The sequence below is a fragment of the Mus caroli genome, unplaced genomic scaffold (genome assembly GCF_978045245.1).
Source record: "Mus caroli unplaced genomic scaffold, Mus_caroli_1 scaffold_9, whole genome shotgun sequence".
Taxonomy (NCBI): Eukaryota; Metazoa; Chordata; class Mammalia; order Rodentia; family Muridae; genus Mus; species Mus caroli.
Genome location: NW_028227264.1, coordinates 69,646,165 through 69,666,106, shown reverse-complemented (window position 1 = coordinate 69,666,106; position 19,942 = coordinate 69,646,165). Strand labels below are relative to the sequence as shown.

At 45.0% G+C, this 19,942-nt stretch overlaps 1 protein-coding gene across 2 annotated transcripts in view; it reads right to left on the bottom strand.

The window, feature by feature from the left end:
• Nucleotides 1–9,096: 9,096 nt before the first annotated feature.
• The window catches only part of Ipmk (inositol polyphosphate multikinase), a 37,839-nt gene continuing 26,993 nt past the window's right edge, over nt 9,097–19,942 (bottom strand). For both annotated transcript variants that reach the window (XM_021174952.3, XM_021174953.3), the window contains exons 5-6: nt 18,449–18,530; nt 9,097–13,677 (exon numbers count right to left, since the gene is read on the bottom strand). In XM_021174952.3, the coding sequence (XP_021030611.1) occupies nt 13,064–13,677; nt 18,449–18,530 (696 nt within the window). In that variant the 3' untranslated portion in view covers nt 9,097–13,063. The remainder of the gene's footprint in view (nt 13,678–18,448; nt 18,531–19,942) is intronic.

Below are 19,942 nucleotides of genomic sequence, written 5' to 3'. Positions count from 1 at the left end.
CCTGTGAAGGCTCTATGCCCCAGTAGAGGGAAATGCCAGGGCGAGGAAGTAGGAGTGGGTGGGATGGTGAGCAGGGGGAAGGAAGAGGGGATAGGGGATTTTTGGAGGGGAAACTAGGAAAGGGGATAACATTTGAAATGTAAACAAAGAAAATATCTAATAAAAAGGAAAAAAGGAAAACAAAAACAAAAGTTGCTTTGGTCATGGTGTCTCTTTACAGCAATGGAAACCCTAAGACAAAAGGCAACCTGCGAAGGGGAAAGGGCTTATTTCAGCTCACATCATAGTCTATCATTGAGAGAAGTCAGGGCAGGAACTCAAGACAGGCACCTTGAGACAGGAACTGATATAGAGGGGAAAAAAAAAAAAACAAAAAACAAAAAACTGGCTTGCTCCTGCAGCTTTCTCAGTCTTTATTATACTGCCCAGGGATGGCACCCCCCCCCCCAGTGAGCTGGGCCCTCCCACATCAATCAAGAAAATGCCCCCACAGACTTGCCTGAGGACCAATCTCTTGGTGGCATTTTTCTCAACTGAGGTTCCTCCTCTCAGATGACTCTAACCTGTGTCACCTTGACAGAACACTAGCCAGCACATCATTCTTCCAAGAAGATGGATGCACGGCCATTCCTATTTCAGCAAAACTTACTCAAACACACGAGGCACATTGTGGAGGTGGTTTGGGTGCTAGAAGCCCAGCCCCCATGCAACCATAATGACAGATGGTAGGACCTTTCACAAGTGGGACCTAGAGGGAACTGCTTAGGTCATGGGAACCCCTCTCTTGGAACAGACTAATTCTGATCTCCTGGGAGTGGATTGGTTCAGGGCAGAGGGGGTTATTATAGTGACTGAGCAAGACACCTGAATTCTCTTTTGCTTCCCATGTTTGACAAGGGACCGAGGTCAAACACATTTTACATATCAAAGCAGACCAGGCCTCCAGGTTCTCCCAGCATCCCTCAGTCCCTGCCTGGCATACACTGCACCCAACCCTGAGCTTTCTAGCCCAGAGCTTGGCTGCTCTTCCCTCAGAGGCTCTCCCTATATAATCAAGACATTTTGGTCTCCCTCCTCTTCTCCTTCTCTTTTCCTTCAGAGCATCTGCCCTTTCTCCCCACCCTCCCCCCAACGCCTGTCCCTGCAGTGATTCTCCTGGCCTCAATGCTTAAGGCAAGTGAACTCACCCAAAAGCAGCTTCCCAACAAACCTTTAGTATATTCTAATCTGGCTTGAATGGGTTTATTTCACCAGTGGAGAAATAACCTATCACCAACCACAAGCCCAGGCCCCATGCCGATGGAGGCAGAACACCTCTCCCTAAAGATAAGCAATCACCTTATCTGCATCCTAACTGAAAGCTTAATGAAAAGTTTATACAGTTCCTATACAAGATGTTAGTACTTGCAATGCAAAACAGTAATTGCTTGCTTAAAAACAAACATCTCCTCTGAGGGAAAAGCATGAGAAACATGGGGTAGAATAATTGTAACTATTGGGCATCCTTCCCAATGCTTACAATTTTACCTTCTGTGGTGGTTTGAATATGCTTGGCCCACCGGGAAGTGACTCTATAAGGAGGAGGTGTCGACTTGTTGGAATAGGTGTGGCCTTGTTGGAGGAAGTGTGTCACTATGTAGGCAGGCTTTGAGGTCTCCTAGTGCTCAAGCTCAGACCAGTGTGGCTTCGAAGAGAGTCTTCTTGGCCAGCTTTGGATCAAGGTGTAGAATTCTCTGATCCTCTAGCGCCATATCTGCCTGTACCACTGCCATGCTTCCAGCCATGATGACAATGGACTGAACCTCTGAAACTTTAAGCCAGCCTCAATTAAATGTTTTCCTTTATAACAGTTGCCTTGGTCATGGTGTCTCTTCACAGCCATAAAACTCAAACTAAGATACCTTCCCTCATATAGATAGCAAAAGCAGAGAGAACATGGTAAAGGATTAACATGAAATGCTGAGTTAGAGGAAGGGAATCTAGGGAAACTAACAAGAAACATGTTGGAGCCAAATACTACATTACAGCCAAGCAGCTCTGACACTAAAACTAAACCTGGTGGATCAGAAAAGCAGCTCAACAGCCACTTTGAGAGACTCTCCAACAGTTTCTCAACATGTAGAAAACAGCATGAGCCAGAACTTGTCATCACTGAGGGATTCGTGAGTAGGATAACAAACATGCTAAGCTTAAAACTGAGGAGGATGGGAAATGAGGAGAAATCTGGGTAGAAGGCAAAAGAAAGGTTTTAAAGGTATTTATGGTAAGTAGCCAGGTTTATGATAACAGCTGCCCAATGAAACCAAGGATCTCGGGAAGGCCACGAGTCTGGCCTCGGTCAGTGTATATAAATGTAATTATTATTCACCAGATGTAATTTTTCTCTCAGAGGTTTATTGCTGAATAAACCTTTCTAGTTCTTTCTGAACTCTGGCTGGCTGGTTTAATTCAGCTGTTCTGACTCATAGTTCCCTTCAAGCTGACTGATTCAATCTGCCTTCTCTCAGCTTCTCACTGGATTGCTCTGCTTGGCCTCAAACTAACTCTGGCAATGTGTTCTAATTGGTAAGGTCAAGATAAAATGTGAAGGCCTAGGCAACGGTTACCTGGCTAGTCTGCCATTTTGTGATGGTGCTAATGTCATAAGGAAACTTTTCTCATATGTTGTTATTGCTGTTACTAAGAAACTTTCTCACACCCAAGTTGATTGCATAGTCTGTGCTCTTGGAAACCAACCACAACAGAAGTCAGAACTGCTTTGTATAGTCACAATAAATACAGATCCAGTAGCACTTCCTGCACCTATATATTTGCCTATATTAGCTGCCCCTGGGATGGACCCCAACATAAGAGAGACACCTGCACCTATTTAGAATAAGACTTCCATTTTGACTAGGGGTAGAGTAAAGTTTAAGTTCCCAAGACCTCCCTGGAAACTGACATCATACTTGGCAGAAATAGAGATGAATGTGGGTAACTGATATCCTGGTTGGCAAGTTAAGACATGAATGGTAGACAAAGCAAGATACCTGTCACAGTTGACTACCCCAACCAATGGCAACAAGATTAATGTGCAACAAAGACGTGTTCCTAAGGAAATCCCTACCCATAAATCCTGATTGGTGGAATAACTTGGCACAGATGTTTGTAGATCTCAGGTTTAAAAAGCCCCATAAGATCTTAACCCAATGTCATGGGTTCAGTTCCCGAGTCTGGAACATGGCCCTGATTGACCAGTCTTGGAGTGTAGCATTCAATAAACCATCCCTATTTGACTGAAATAAAATAAACTGCACTCCCAACGGAATGACTCTCTCCCTGAGCTGCTCTTAAATAGCTGCTCTTTTCTGTGCTCTGCTTCCGAGAATTAGGTATATACACTGTAAGCTTCAATCCATCAGATCTTTCTCTGACTCGTCACTTTGTCTGCCCCTCAACTAGACCTCACTTTCAAACATGGCTGCTTCTTTCTACAAACTAATTTTGCCTTTAAGACATGCACTAAAGGCGTGTCTGTATTCCAGTTGGATCACACAGACCTAGGTCTTTAGACGTGATCCCTTGCTGGAGAAGCCATGTTCTTGGATCAAATTTCCCCTACAAGTGTATGTGATCTGCAACATGGAGCATGGAGCTGATTGCTCTGTTGTCTCCAACATCAGATCCCCTCTCCTGTGCCATCCCACAGGGACTGACTTGACAACTCAAACAGAACCTTGCAACTTGTTTGTACGCTTCAGTTTCACTTGGGGCCTAGGCTAATCTCTCCAGAGGATGCCCTGAATTCACTGCCCTACACTCCAAAATGCAATGTTAGCTGTCCATCTCCTACTGGAGAGATTTAAGAGGGGCTCACAGGAGCAGACCCACCCACTCAGCTTGAGCCATGCTACAGAATTAAGTTTGGTGGGATGCAGTTACACTTGTGTGGGACGCAGGGTAATTGCTGCTTGAGTGGCCAGGCCTATCCAGTACCTAAACACTTCTGACTTAACCTCAATGACTTAGGAACAATTACTTAGAGAGAGTGAAATGCAAATTAAGACTGATAAGCCACAGGTTACTTTAGCAGTTTTTCTTTTTTTTTAAGATTTATTTATTTATTATATGTAAGTACACTGTAGCTGTCTTCAGGAACCCCAGAAGAGGGGATTAGATCTCATTATGAATGGTTGTGAGCCACCTTCTCATTATGGATGGCCACTGGCCACTTCTCCAATTGGGTCTGGAGTAGCAAGGGAAGGTTCAGGAGGGCCCAACCTTTGAGGTGGCCAAGGCATTTAAAAATTAATTAGCCCTGGGCAGTGGTGGCACACACCTTTAATCCCAGCACTTGGGAGGCAGAGGCAGGCAGATTTCTGAGTTCCAGGCCAGCCTGGTCTACAAAGTGAGTTCCAGGACAGCCAGGGCTACACAGAGAAGCCCTGTCTCGAAAAACAAAACAAAAAATTAATTAGGGTGTGTGTGTGTGTGTGTCTTCCTTCCATTTGATGGATGGGATTTGAGCTCATGACTTCTGGAAGAACAGTCAGTGCTCTTAACCGCTGAGCCATCTCTCCAGTCTACTGTAACAGTTTCTTTATAGACGGGAAGGTTTTTCTCTGTAAGGCATCCAAACCTGAGTTGTGCACCTGTTCTAGCTAAGTTTAAGGGCCTCGTCCCAAATGGAGAGCCTCTCAGACTTCACACCTCTCTCGTGCCTATCCTGCGAATGCACAGCAACAGCTAAAGAGAAAGCCATAGAAAGCTCCAGATCAGCCGGGTGTGGTGGTGCACGCCTTTAATCCCAGCACTCGGGAGGCAGAGGCAGGCGGATTTCTGAGTTCGAGGCCAGCCTGGTCTACAGAGTGAGTTCCAGGACAGCCAAGGCTACACAGAGAAACCCTGTCTCAAAAAAAAAAAAAAAAAAAAAGCTCCAGATCTGGATAGACAACTGAAGCCAGTAACTGCCTACCTTTAACATGGCTAACCAGGGAGAACAGACTTTCTGCCCAGCCAATTATCTGCCTCTCCAAATGGTGTGCCTGTCTGTGTGTGTAAGTCTGTATGTGTACGTTTGTGTGCACACATGTGCATGTGTGTGAGTCTCCATAGAAACTCTGGCCCACATTGTCCTATCTGACACTGTTTAGAGCTGACATGGCGCTGGGCACACACACTACAACGGTTTCCAAAATATTTTTTTTTTCAATTTTTGTTGACATCCCAGGGGCAATAGGGGTTGTTGCTGACTGGTTCTAATACTTTGATTTAATTGGGAATCTTCATGTCACAAACGCTGAAGGTCCTTGTCCCCCATTGGTTTTTGATGAATCAATAAAGATGCCAGTGGCCAAAGGCTGGGCAAATGGAGACAGGGCAGGACCTTTAGATTTGCTCAGGCTAGGAACTAAGAAAAAGGAGACAGAGAATCAGCATGACTCAGGGTAGAAGGATGGGATGCAGGAGCTGCAGAAGGGAAGCCAACCAGCCATGGGAGAATTTGGGTGGACGGCCACTGGGTACTTCTCCGATTGGGTCTGGGGTAGCAAGGGAAGGTTTAGGAGGGCCCAACCTTTGAGGCAGCCAAGGCGTTTTAAAAATTAATTAGGGGGTGTGTGTGTGTGTGTGTGTGTGTTTGTGTGTGTTCCTTCCATTCAAGAATCCAGATAGCTCTCCTGGGCAGGCGGCTGGAAGCACTCAACTGGCTGGAAGTCAAAGCAGTGTAGCTAAACTCTATAAGGGCTCGAGTGAGGAGACTCAGTTCAACTCTCAAAACTACAGGAGAAAAAAAAAAACTTTGTCAGTTTTGTTAGCATGTAATAACTAACAAAACTCTGTGTGTGTGTGTGTGTGTGTGTGGGTGTGGGTGTGTGGGTGGTGGGGCTCAGTTTGGTATGCCTGTATGCAGGTATGCTTGCTCCTTCAGGGCTAGAGCCGAGAACTGGGTGTCTCTATAGCTCTCTGACACATTGCCTTGACCTGGGGTCTCTTGGTGGCCTGAAAGTTCACTTTTTCAAGGAGGCATGCTGACGAGAGACAGGGTCTGCCCCTCTGCCCTGCAATGCAATCATTACCAGTGCCTGGATCATGGCTGACTTCTATTTTTACACTGGTGCTGGGAATTCATTGCTTTATTGCTTACATAGCGAGCACTCTTATCCACTCAGGGTTAGGAGTTCTCAAAATCCATTATCCACCCCCTCCCCACCAAGCCCTTAAGCAGTAACTATAAGGGTGTAGCTCAGTGGTAGAGCATTTGCATAAGTCTTGTTTTGATCCTTAATGCCACATACACACACGGAAAAAAAAAAAAAAAAAAAAAAAAAAACCACCACCGACGACGTTGGAACACTTTCGACATCAAATGAGCAGAATGTCAGAGCCAAACTCCAAATACCACAGTAATTTACAACGAAAACACCTGTGCCATGTTTAAATGTCAAGGTGCATTTATACAGAGCTTGCTCCTGAACTGCAACCTGCCATCAATCACCAAGCGCATAGGCCAAGGACCAGGAAACAGAAAATGAATCCTCACAGGACGCCAAACCTGGAGCAGAGCCGAGGTCTGGACATACCTAACAATCCTTCCTTTCAACTAAGAAGGGTTGGCTGCCCTTGAGCCATGTGAGAGCTGCCTCTTCTCACATCTCTTGTTAATTTTTGTTTTCGATGGGGACACGGTTGTTACCCTGTAGCCCTGGCTAGCCTCAAACCTGTTGCAATCCTACTACTTCAATGCCCCTAGTTCTCTCTCTTGCCCGTTTCCTTTCCCAACTCTGCTTATGCAGTCCACCTGGTATTGCAATTTCCATACCCAGGCGCATTTCTTAAGTTTTGTTTTTGGTTTTTGAAGACAGGGTTTCTCTGTGTATCCCTGGATGTCCTGGAACTCACTCTGTAGACCAGGCTGGCCTCGAACTCAGAAATCCACCTGCCTCTGCCTCCCAAGTGCTGGGATTAAAGGCGTGCGCCACCACTGCCCAGGGCTAATTAATTTTTAAATGCCTTGGCCACAAGGTTGGGCCCTCCTAAACCTTCCCAGCTACAGGTGCATTTCTTTTTTTTTTTTTTTTAAGATTTATTTATTATATGTAAGTACACTGTAGCTGTCTTCACACACTCCAGAAGATGGAGTCAGATCTCGTTACGGATGGTTGTGAGCCATCATGTGGTTGCTGGGATTTGAACTCCAGACCTCCGGAAGAGCAGTCGGGGGCTGCTCTTATCCACTGAGCCATCTCACCAGCTCCCAGGAGTATTTCTTAAGTTTCGATACTTACAAGCGCAATCTCGAAGCCGGTGGCACCACCAGATGCCAACAAAGGCTAGACTCAGAATTTCCTCAGCAGCTCAGTACCTCCATTCTCAGTTCACGTTGGCATTTAGTCTCCATACTTAGTTATGATGCAGGGACTACGTAGCAGTGACACTGCTATCTTCGGGACCTAGGCAGCCAGTTTTAACCAGTTAAAACAAAAATCTCACCAAGCACTGACCGGCTCTCCTTTCAGTCCTGTGGAGCAGCTTAGTCTGACCACCTGGCGCTTCCTCAGTACCAGAGAGCACCAGTCTTGAGAAAGACTTGCTGAACTGTTAGAAACTCTCACACCCGTAATCTCAGCCCTGTGGAAGTGAAGGCAGGGAGATCAAAAATGTAAGGCCAGCCTCTTCTATATACAAAGTTCGAGGCCAGCTTCATTTAAAAACCAAGTATGGGTGGTCAAGATAGCTTGACAGGCAAAAGTGTTTGCCATAAAAGCCTCCCAGATGTCATCATGGGAAAAGCTGACGCTCCCAAGTTGTCCTCTGGTGTCCAAGTATATCACAGCACGTGCAGTTCATAACGTACTGTTTGGTTTCAGACCCCAAGACAAGGGACTAAGGAGTATATTTTATATACTAAACAGACTAAACCTCCCAGGTTCTCCCAGCATCCCTCAGTCCTACCTAGCATACATACCCTGACCAACTTTCCAGCCTAGGGGCTGGGCTGCCCTTTCGCAGAGACTCTTCCCTACATAATCCAGACACTTTATTCATTCATTCATTCATTCTCTCTCTCCTTGAGTACCCCTTTCTCTTTCTCTCTCCCCAACTCCTCCCCATGGTGACTCCCCTAGCCTTGGAGCCAGGGAGCTCTCCCAAGAGCAACTTCCCAATAAACCTGCCTTTAATATACCCTGACATGGCTTGACTTGGCTTGTTCCACCACTGGAGAAGTAACCTATCAGTATGCACTGCAGAGGTTGGGCCCTAGTTTAATCCCTAGCACACAAATGGATCTGTTCACAGCGGCCTTGACTCTGCTCCAGCGGGATCTGAGATGCCTCTGGCCTCCAAGGGCACCTGCACTACTGTGCACACAGACACACACATCATTTTCCTAAGTTAAAAACTCAAGCAGATAAATATCTCTAATCCCTCTTACCTTGGCCACCCAGCAGGAGACTAATCCACAAGTATCTACAAATACACAAGCCTTTCCAAGTTAGCTTTAAAAATCACAGCACGTTAAAGTTGGGCATGGTGCCTACCTCGTTAATCCCAGGACTCTGAAGGCAGAGGCAGGGCCATCTCTATGAACTTGAGGCTAGCTTGGTTTACATAATGAGTCCATCGATCAAAACAAAAGCCACTTTTTCACAGCAGCACTGACTCCTTCACAATTTTAGTTTCTAGGATAGAAAACAAGCCCTGATACAAACTGCTTCTGCCTCCTCTCATTCGGTGTTCGAGAGCTCCCTCCACATCTTCAAATCCCTCCTGATCACGCCGCTTATGCCACAGCACCCAGAGAGTTGTTGAGTGTCTTTTTTGGTGTTAATGATTTATTTTTATCTTATGTGCCCTGGTGTTCTGGTTGCATGTCTGTGTATGTAAGGGGTGCGGGATCTCTTGGAGATGGAGTTACAAGGGACTAGTAGGGGGAATTGTCTTCTAAGGCAACTATGTAGCCTACACGAGCAACTGTGTAGGTGCTGGGAATTGAACCTGGTTCATTTGGAAGAGGAGCCGGTGTTCTTAACTTCTGAGGTATCTATCTCTCCAGTCCCGTGAGTGTCTTTTACATCATTCTTAACTTGTTCAGATGTGCTAATCAACGGAAGACACTCCAATGCAAAACATTTTAATAAGTTGTTGAATGTACAGTTATTAGAGTTATCTAAATATCACTTATAAAAATTGGTATATCACATTAGATGATTCTAGAAACACAGTGATGAACCTTGCACTCCAAGAATATCCCATCAATAGTACAAATTACAAACACTGAGAAAAAGAAAGCTAGAGACATTTCCACCAACGTAGAGTGATACATTCATCCATCAAGTAACAGGGGGCGGGGACTGGCACTGCTGCCTGGATGTTACTGAGAACACAACTGGGTGTGATTTCCCATCTTCCACCACAGATCCCATAGCCAAGTGTCTATGTGTGCCTTTCGCTACAGGGGACCAGAAACCCTACCTTCAATAACTAACCTTTTAATCTTTTAAGCGGACACCAGGCCAAAGTTTCACCACACCACATGTTTCTACTGGTTTTGGTTTTGTATTTTTTAAAAATTTGACTGTCTGGTTTACTGGCACAAATCATGGTGGTTTTTGATAGAAGCTATCGAAGCAAGTGGGAAGAGACACACTGTTGACAGCAAAGAGGCTGAATCTGTCTCAAGATATCAGTATTGGATGTTATAACAGAGCTGCTCTGAAGTCAAGAAATACCTTCACCTCTGCTGACAAGTCTGAAAGCCCAGTAATTTGAAAATTTGAGGTTTAAAAGGTTTGCACCGGCGAGGAGCAACCATAGTCACACTGTGCTATTTATTATTCCAAAGGTGAAGGCTGAATGTACCTTTACGAGCATGTCTTAAGAGCGTTCTTTTTCAGGCTGATTTAGGCTGTCTGTAACTGCCACCCAGCTGGAGAGTCAACGGTTCCCTTGATCTCAGCCCCCAAATCATCTGCCTCTGTTGTAGCTCAATGCTTAGCATTTCATCTTTACCCAAACACTATCTTTAACAGCTTGAAATACAGGTGTTGGTGTATCTCTGTTTTAAAGTCGTCCCCGTGAACCTCTCCACCTAGAAAGGGTGCCGGAGTCCTGACTGGTTTACCAATGCACATGTCAGGGAGAGGGGTTGAAAATACTTGGTGAGGTGCAGACTTGAGTCTGGGTGAACTGAGGGGCCAGGCCCCAGACACCACCCTGAGAGTAACCAAACGGACCATTCTTAAAAGGGACTTGATGTTTCTGGGTAACTGAACCATTGTAGGGGGCAAGACAAAGGGCAACGGAAGCTATGGATACACAAAAACCATGGTCGGTTGAGGGTCTGCAAGAGAAGGACAGCTGTGTAAACGGCTGGTTCAACCAAGCAAGTCTGGACATCAGACCTCAAGGGGAGTGGGATTAACAGTCAGAGCCAGTCAGTTCCCAGTTCAGCCCTTCCTCCTGCCTACACATTCCAAATCCTAACATCAATAAAAAGATTGCAACGGAGGTAATTATAGAAATTCATTTCCCCCCAAATGTTATAAATTCGACAGTTCATAGGCCTGACAGCAAAGGCAACGCTGTGGAGATCTCGGGCAACTGCATCACAGGACGCCAGCATTCAGGAATCAGTTCTCACTCGGCCCACAGTAGCTGTCTGTGTGTAGTGTGGACAGGTAGAGTGCCCAGGCCCCCTCCAAACACACAGAACAAAGCATCCCGTACTAATTTAACACCACGGCCATCAAAGCCACTTACAGACATTTTTCAAAACTCTCTTGAAAGACTATTTAAATAGTTCACAATTATAATTTATGCAACTTCCATCCATATTAAAATAATTAATGTAAATACTTTATTATAAAACTATTTTACAATTTAAACTTTTATTTGAGAAATGTATTCACACCCACAAGTCCTTTCCATGAGTGCATCCCATACGGAACAAACTCAAATCATGTTGGGGGGCGGGGCTAAGAGGGGGCAGCTAGCATCACCACCAGTTCAAACCACCTCCTCATTTGCTAATTTCTTAAATATCTGTATGTTCACATATGCGTGGTTAGTGACAGATGCCTCTTCCCCAAAGTGGCAAATCTCAGCATCATTTTTAAAGACAGGACAGACTGGGAAACACCCACCACAGGTTGCTTACATCATGAACATGTTGATCATGGCATCAAGGAGCACAAGGTAACACAAAGTGGCCAGCAGTTGGTAAACTGTAAACGAGAAGAACTGAATGCTAACCCCTTCCCTGAGAAGCAGGGGGAAGAATCACTTCCTGTTTTATTCAGACAAAACCTACTTGTCGGAAAGGCAGGATGCTGGCTTCCGAAATGTTTGAAACAGCTGTAGATCAGAGACTTTACTGAGCTGAAGTGTGCCCAAAGCTTCGAATACTCAAGTTTCCCAATTCCTCATATATAGGCTGATACCATCTCAAACTGCCTCTTAAGAGTCAAAATAGTGTTCACCAGATGGGCTTGAGAGTTCTTGAATCACACCCAGATAACAAGTCAATATTGTAAGAAAAACGGTCAAACTGAAAGTTTTCTAATAATTATCACTTAAAATTCACTCCCACAAAATGAGAAACAAAAATAGGTATAGTCAGTCCACACCTGGGCAGAGAATGTGTCGTTCTTGCCGAGAACACCTGCAGCCTCCCAGAGAAAACCCCTAAAAGGCACGGCACGTTAACCAGACCCACTCTGGTTAATGACCCATTCCTTTCCGGCTCACATTTGAGTGTGGGCATTTGCAGACTACATTTGGACTGTAAAAGTTCCTCCACGTTACAGAAAATGGTTCCTGGATTTAGCAGTTTGATTTGTAAATCTCAAGGAAAAAAGAGGTTAAAAGGAAAAAGAGGTCAGGTCATGACTCAAAGCTTGTCTAAAAAGGACAAGCTGTTCAGTTATTTTATCACATCAGTGGGTAAAAGGGCAAGCAAGCACAGCAAAAAGATTTGCAAATTTAATTTCAGTTTTGAAAACACTTTAACGACAGTTAGCTTTGAAAAAGGTGGTAGTGGTAAAATAAACATGACACTTATAAATCTATTTTTTTCAAGGAAAAGGTGCCTACCTGTTGCTCCGAGTGAAATTAACTAGGATCTCTCTGTTAGACACCATGGGAGTGAGACCTAAGCAGGATTTCTCCGGTGCACTGGGCAAGGCGTTCTGTTTATGCTTAACCGAATTCGGAGAAATGTTTATGCTAAGGCTTAAAAAGTCAATGGGGATACATTTTAAAGAATGGATTTTCTAAAATGGAAAAGACTCTCAAAAATTAAGAGATAAAACAAAGTTTCCACCATTCACCTCTTGGGAACCTCAGACTGGTAATAAAAAGAGGGTGCTTTATGACAGCTTTCACAACATAGTAAATGAAGACTTTTCCATAAATGAAATTCTTTAAAACAAAAGAAAGAAAATGGTAATATGTTCTTTACAAATAATCTCTCTTCTCTTGACCCTAGGGAGGAAAATTTGTGCCATTAGCTGCTGCCGGCCACCTGACACTCCCCTTCCCATGATGCTCAGCACAGAGCACAGACAGGACCTGGAGGGAGTCCTGCTGGTTTAAGCACCTTTCTTTCATTCGCTGCACTGCGCTGCACTCTGCCTTTAATATAGAACCCACAGAGCCTCGTTTCCATGTAAAATCTTCTCCAGTTTTAGGGACCTTTCTAGATCTTAGGATGATCTGATAAAGTTATAGTTTAGGGTCGGCTCACTGGCAAGGTTGGGTGGACAGATTTCATGGTGACTGGCTACAGAAAGCTATGTGACCTCTAAGTGACTGCGTAATGATTTGCGAGTGTTACAGCTGTTTGCTCCGTGTCCCACACATTCCCTGCTCGACATTCCTTTTTCTTTATTCTTCATAGTTTTCTAATGAACAAATTAGTATTCCTGAGTAAGAATATAAAAAAGTTAACCATCTACCAAAAGTATAAAGACAAATAAAATGCTGACTCACAATACAAATTTTTTACAGAGCAGTACAGGTGCTCGGCTAACGCCTGCAGCTCTCCATGGTGATTGGCCCGCTCCTTCACAGACTGCAGCAAGACTCAACTGTCTAAAATACTCCGAAGCACGGCAATTAGATGCTTCAGACCGTAAACATACCCCTCATCGACTTTGTTGCTAGGGAACACGTGAGCAAAGTCTATCATCCGTACTTCCGCTTCCGGGATCTCCGGACGACCCGCGGGAAGGTGGTAGAACACCTTTTCCAGTTGGGCAAGCACGTTTCCGTTTAAGTGTTCCTGGGACATGCTTCTCCACCCGTTGTCTTGCTCCAGAGTTTCGACTTTCAGAGAAGTCTGACTCTGGTGCTTTTTTGCGTACAGCTTTCTGTGCCTCGAGTACGCCTTTGATAAGCTCTTGCCCACAGACGTCCCGTTGGGCGGGGCGCCGAACAGGTGGAAGTTGTTATTGCACTCCAGGCCGTCCGCATCCGTCAGGGGTCCTTTGGAGAGAAACCTCCCCGCCAAAGTTCTATCGTTTGCTTTTGTAGTAGCTGGCTGAGATGAACCTTCATAAACAAACAGTAAAGAACTTGCGTAAAAGTTAAGCTGCTTCTGATTTTCAAACCACTGGAGAATCTTCTCTACCTTCTGAATACTGGCGGCAATTGCATCTTTTCTTAAACAGAAGCCATTGTGGAAAAACTTGGAAACGCCTGTAACGAAATACATCGGAGTCCGGGTTAATATGTGCAGCCCAGTCACTTATAGAGTGTGCTCACAGCAGGTGAAATCCTTCACTTTGGCCAGGTGATGGTGGCTCACACCATTAATCCCAGCATTCAGGAGGCAGAGGCAAGTGGACCTGAGTTTGGGGCCAGCCTGGTCTACAGAGTGAGTTCCAGGACAGAAAGGGCTACATAAAGAAACCCTGTCTTGAAAAAACCAAGCTAATAATAATAATAATAATACAACCACCACCACCTTATTATTTAACCACACTTGGGAATCTACAGCTTAGGCAAGTTACTCTTATGTAACTCAATCAACAGGGAAATGCAAGTCCAAACTGCTTTTGAGATTTCATCTTACACTGGTCAGAATGGCCAAGATCAATAAAACAAGTGACAGCTCGTGCTGGAGAGGACGTGGAGTGAGGGCAACTCTCTGCCATTGCTGGTGGGAGTGCAAACTTGTACAACCACTCTGGAAATCAGTGCGGGGTTTCCTCAGGAAGCTGGAATAGCTCTGCCTTAAGATCCAGCTAGCCCACTCTTGGGCATCCACCCAAAGGATGCTTCATCCCACTGCAGAGAAGACACTGGCTCAGCCGTGTTCAGTGCTGCTCTATTTAGAATAGCCAGAGATTGGGAGCAACCTAGAGATGTGTCGGCAGATGAATGAATAGAGGAAATGTGGTACATTTACAAAACTGAGTAGTACTCAGCTGTTGGAAGAAAAAGAAAGAAAGAAAGAAAGAGAGAGAGAGAGAGAGAGAGAGAGAGAGAGAGAGAGAGAAATTGTGAAATTCAGAGGTAAATGGATGGAGTTAGGAAGAAAAAAATATCATCTCAGTGAGATTATCCAGACCCCTCCCCCCAAAAAACCAAATACAGTATGCATTCATTTATATGTGAATGTCAATCTTCAATAGGCAGGCTACAATCCATACAACCACAGGTTAGGTCCCATAGTAAGGGACCAAAGGAAAGGGTTAATCTCCCTAGGGAGGAGAAATAGAATTGTTATTGGGGAGGTGGGGGTTGGATGAGAGTGGCCTCCATAGGCTCACAGACTTGAATGATTGGTCACCGGGGAGTGGCACTAATTGAAAGGATTAGGAGGTGTGACCTTGCTGGAGTAGGTGTGGCCTTGTTAGAGTACGTGTGTCACTGCAGGGTAGGCTGAGGCTTCAAGCACCCAAGCCAGGTACAGTGGCTCTCTCTTCATGCTGCCTTCAGGTCTGGACATCGAACTCTCAGCTACCACGTCCTGAGCCTGCACACTCCATGTTCCCCACCATGATGTTAATGAACTTAAGCCTCTGAGACTGTTAGCAAGCCCTGACTAAATGCTTTCCTTTGTAAGAGTCGTCGTGGTCATAGGGCCTCTTCACAGCAATAGCGCACTGATAAGACAGGGAGGGGCCATTTGAGAGGTGATATGGCACTTAACACAGTAGAAGCTTTCTAAAATATGTACCTATTATGAAGGTGAGCTAAAGGAAACTGCCAAATAACTGGGAGACAGAGCCCCAGCTGGACATCTCTCATCACCAAAGGAGGCCTCCAGATGAAGGAATGGCTGACATCTAATTGAGTTGTTGGGAACTCCCAAGCAACTCAGGCTGTTGCCAAGACTATTGGCTGCTACGCACAAACTGATAGGTCCTCTTGCTGAAATACCTACAGAGCTTGTTGAACATGAAGAATTCAGAGAAAGGTAAACGCCAACCGAGCTACAAACCCTTTGATAGTCAAGGGTGGACTAACCAACCAATATCTGATTTGAGGTGAGGCTCACTGTGTGAGGTGGAACCCATTCCCAATAGTGCTCGGGTGGCCAAGAACCAGAGACCAGATTAGCCAGGAACCTATGAGAAACCAACTGCTACTGATTGGAGCGGTGAAATGATCCGTAATGGCACTGTGCTATACCCATGCACAGGGGCCTTTGCGCAGCCATCATCAGAGAAGGTTTCTCCTGCAGCAGATAGGAACAGACACAGAGAGCACAGCCAGACAGGGTGCAGAGACTTGAGACACTCAGTCCTAAATGGGATGTCACTATCAAGTAGTTCCTCCCTGGTCTATCAGGGAACTCTGTGGAGAAGGACAGGGGAGGGGGAGGGGACGAAGGACAGAAGGAAGAGGAGGAGGAGGCAGTGTAAGAACAGGTGAGGATGGAAGATTCCATAGAAACATGACCTCTTTAACACAGCAGAACCACACGCGTGAAAGTGCAGAAACTGTGACAAGACACACAGGGCCAGCACGGGTCTGAGCCTGATGGGGTTCCAGCCCTGAGAGGGGAAGTGGGTACAGGATCCCATCTCTAACACAGGAGTTCTCTCCAGGTGCTAACTGCTCTCAATAGGGAAATCAATTCTCCCCAGTGGAGCTTCGCTGGATACAAAGGCTAAGACCATGCCTAGCCATAGACGGCCAACTCGAAACAAACTCAATGATGTTTCTGGAGGCTCTTTTCTCACGAGGCTTTGCCAGCACCTGTTTTTCTCTTCTTTACATTCCTTCTTTACATTTCCTGTTTCTACAAGATTTCTGTGTATGTAAATGCGATGGTTGTTTTGTCCTATTTTGGTTGTTTTTATTTTATCTTTTCTATTGTTGTTGTTGTTGGTTGGGTTTTCTTTTTCCTCTTTTAAGATTTTTTTTTAATGTATATGAGTACACTGTCGCTGTCTTCAGACACACCAGAAGAGTTCATCGAATCCCATTACAGATGATTGTGAGCTACCATGTAGCTGCTGGAAACTGAACTCAGATCATCTGGGAGAGCAGTCAGTGTTTTTAACTGCTGAGCCATCTTTCCAGCCCCCATTTCTTTGGGGTTTTTTGTTTGTTTGGTTGGTTGGTTTGGTTCAAGACAGGATTTCTCTGTGTTGCCCTGGATGTCCTGGTACTCTCTCTGTAGACCAGGGTGGCCTTTAACTCACAGAGATGTGCCTGCTAGGATTAAAGACATGTCCCACCACTATATATATGTGTGTATATATGTGTATCTATATCTAGAGAGATAGATATTTGTAGTCCAGTAAGAGAGAGAGAGAGAGAGAGAGAAACAAAGACTGTGTATGGGAAAGTGAGAAGGACCAGGGAGGAATTGGGGAGAGGAAAGTGTAATCAGAATATATTGTATTAAGCCAGGTGTGGTGGCGCATGCCTTTAATCCCAGCACTCGGGAGGCAGAGGCAGGCGGATTTCTGAGTTCGAGGCCAGCCTGGTCTACAAAGTGAGTTCCAGGACAGCCAGGGCTATACAGAGAAAACCCTGTCTCAATAAAACAAAAACAAAAAAGAATTATAAAAGCTGGGCGTGGTGGCGCACGCCTTTAATCCCAGCACTCGGGAGGCAGAGGCAGGCGGATTTCTGAGTTCGAGGCCAGCCTGGTCTACAAAGTGAGTGCCAGGACAGCCAGGGCTACACAGAGAAACCCTGTCTCGAAAAACCAAAAAAAAAAAAGAATATATTGTATTAAAAATCTATTTTCGGGGGCTGGGGAGATGGCTCAGTGGGTAAGAGCACCCGACTGCTCTTCCAAAGGTCAGGAGTTCAAATCCCAGCAACCACATGGTGGCTCACAACCATCCGTAATGAGATCTGGCGCCCTCTTCTGGAGTGTCGGAAGACAGCTACAGTGTACTTACATATAATAAATAAATAAATCTTTAAAAAAAAATCTATTTTCAATTTAAAAAAAAAGAAAGAATAAAGAAATTAAATCATTCCAGGAAACTACAGCGGGGGGTGGGGGCTCTCCATATTTTTTAATAGTCAAATTAAGTACTAGCTTGCTTTGATCAAGTATGCCAAGACAGGAACTAAGCACAAAGCTAGAAGCAGATGTGTTTTCTGTATATAACACCAGCGCCCTCCTGGGAATTCTACAGGCCAACTTCTCATAGAGCTGAAAATAACCTAGTATAAGGTTATTTTTCAAAGACAGAATGCCCTGTTATAATGTCTAGGTCACCAGACCTTTACCAAAGCGCACGTGTGAATGGGCATATTAAGCAAATTAGCACCTGCCTATTCATCAGTCACTTTAGAAGCTTGACTATCACCCAACCACACAGGAGCAGCTTTAAATACAATTTATACTTAATACATTTTATTAATTTATAATTTAACCCCACATGTGCTGGCATTTCAGGTGTGTGCCACCAGGCCAGCAGGATGTGAATTTAAAGCTTTGGTACTGAGCTGGACAGCCGTGTTCAGCATTTTATACATACAAGAGTGATGCACACTGCTCCAGAATAGCTCTGAGACAGTGCCCTGAGACCCCTGGCTGAATACGGGTTGAGGCAGTTGTAGGATTCTGAGAGGGAGGGGTCATGAAGGGCCTGGGCCTCCCTGCGTCCTGTTCACCCAGGAACAGGACATATTTACTACCCATGGCTGCTCCCTTGTTGTGTCCAAAGCAAAGGAGCTACGGGATACATCTGAATCTGAACTGAAAAAAAGCTCCTTCATGGGTGGGTTGTCTTAGGGATTTTATCACAGCAGTAGGAAGCAAGTGGGCCAGCAACTGGATTATAAGAAACTAGTGAGTATGTAAAAGGAGGAGGGGTGCTCACAACCCACACTTGGGTATATTAGGGTCCAGGGATAATGGTAAACACATTTTTTTCTCTCTCTATTCCTAATGTAAAGGTTCTGAGTTGACTCGTTATTCCAAAGGAGAATTAAGTCTGGTGAGTGCCATCTTGCTGACTACAGCAGCTAGCCCCACTCCAGGGCTCACCTTCCTTCAGAGTGTCCTTCGTTAGGCCTCTTCCATAGTGCTGGTTTTGTGTCTCGTAGCTGTCAGAGTGAAGATGATAAACCTGTCAAAATAAAAGAACAATGAACATTCAAACAGTAATATGGGGTGCCCTTGGCCACCAGGGGCGGTTTCATGGCTAGTTACAGGACCCTACAGACAGACATGAGAATCACACCGCCAGAGAAACACAGGCTGAAAGAGCATGTAGCATTCAGATGCCCTACTTCTCAAAAGCTGCTAAGAGTAACAAAGATTTTCAGTATGATAGAACTATCTATCTCGATCCATCATGATTCACCACAAATTTACAGGGCCAAGAGGAAAAAGCATTCCCTAATATTTAAGTTTAGCTGAATTTGGAGAAACACACTCCACTCAACACCTGGGGGAGTAGAAGCAGGTCAGGGGTTCAAGGTCATCCTTGGCTGCATGGCAAGTTTAAAGCAACAGATTACACAAACTCTGCCACAGAAAAGGAAGGTAAAGTGGAGAATAACACAGTGATACTTTCCTGGCATGCAACCCGCCCTTGGCTCACTCTCAGCACCAATAAAAGCAGGTGTGACTACACACACCTGTAATGAGTCAGAGGCAAGGGGATCACAAGTTCAAGGTGAGCTCACCTACACATCGAGGACAGCAGGCTGAGCTACAGACAGAGATGCTGTCTTCAAACAACAAAAACAAAGAGTGCTTTTGCTACAATATCTTTTATCTGTATTTCCATCTAAAAAATTATTCTAGAGTCCCCTGGGCAGGTAGATCTCTGAGTTCAAGGCCAGCCTGTTCTAGTGTTCCAGGATAGTTAGGGCTACACAAAGAAACCCTGTCTTGAAAACCAAAATGATAGATGATAGATAGATAGATAGATAGATAGATAGATAGATAGATAGATAGATATAGATAAACATGCAGACAGACAGATAGAATTATGTTAGTCATTAACAAGTGCAAACAAATGAGAAAAAGCAACGATGGGCTAATGATATGATTCAGCCTTTATGAGCTTGTACTGAAGCACAGCAACCTTTGACCCCAGCACTCAGGAGACAGAGGCGGGAAGATCGATGTGAGTTCAAGGCCAGTCAGATGCTGAGTTCTAGTCAGGACTATGTACACAGACACTGTCTTGAGAAAAGGGAGTGGAGCCTATCCTGCTCTTGCAATTCCCAGCGCCCATATTGTGTGGCTCACACTCACCTTTAACTTCAGCTCCAGGATAAGGCCAGGCAGCTGGGCTCATGCGCATCTAGCCTCCCTGACCGTCCCTGCCCCCCCTTCCCCCCAATCTGATTGGCTAGCAAGTGCAACAGAGCCATAGATGTCCTACAGATGGCAATTAATGTTCATAAAATACCCCAAGTCACTCCTCCAAAATAAGTCGATACCAAAATGTCAGCACCTACACTAAAGGCAACCTATAAGTGAAGCACAACCACAACACAAGCACCACCATCTTTTTTTAATCATATA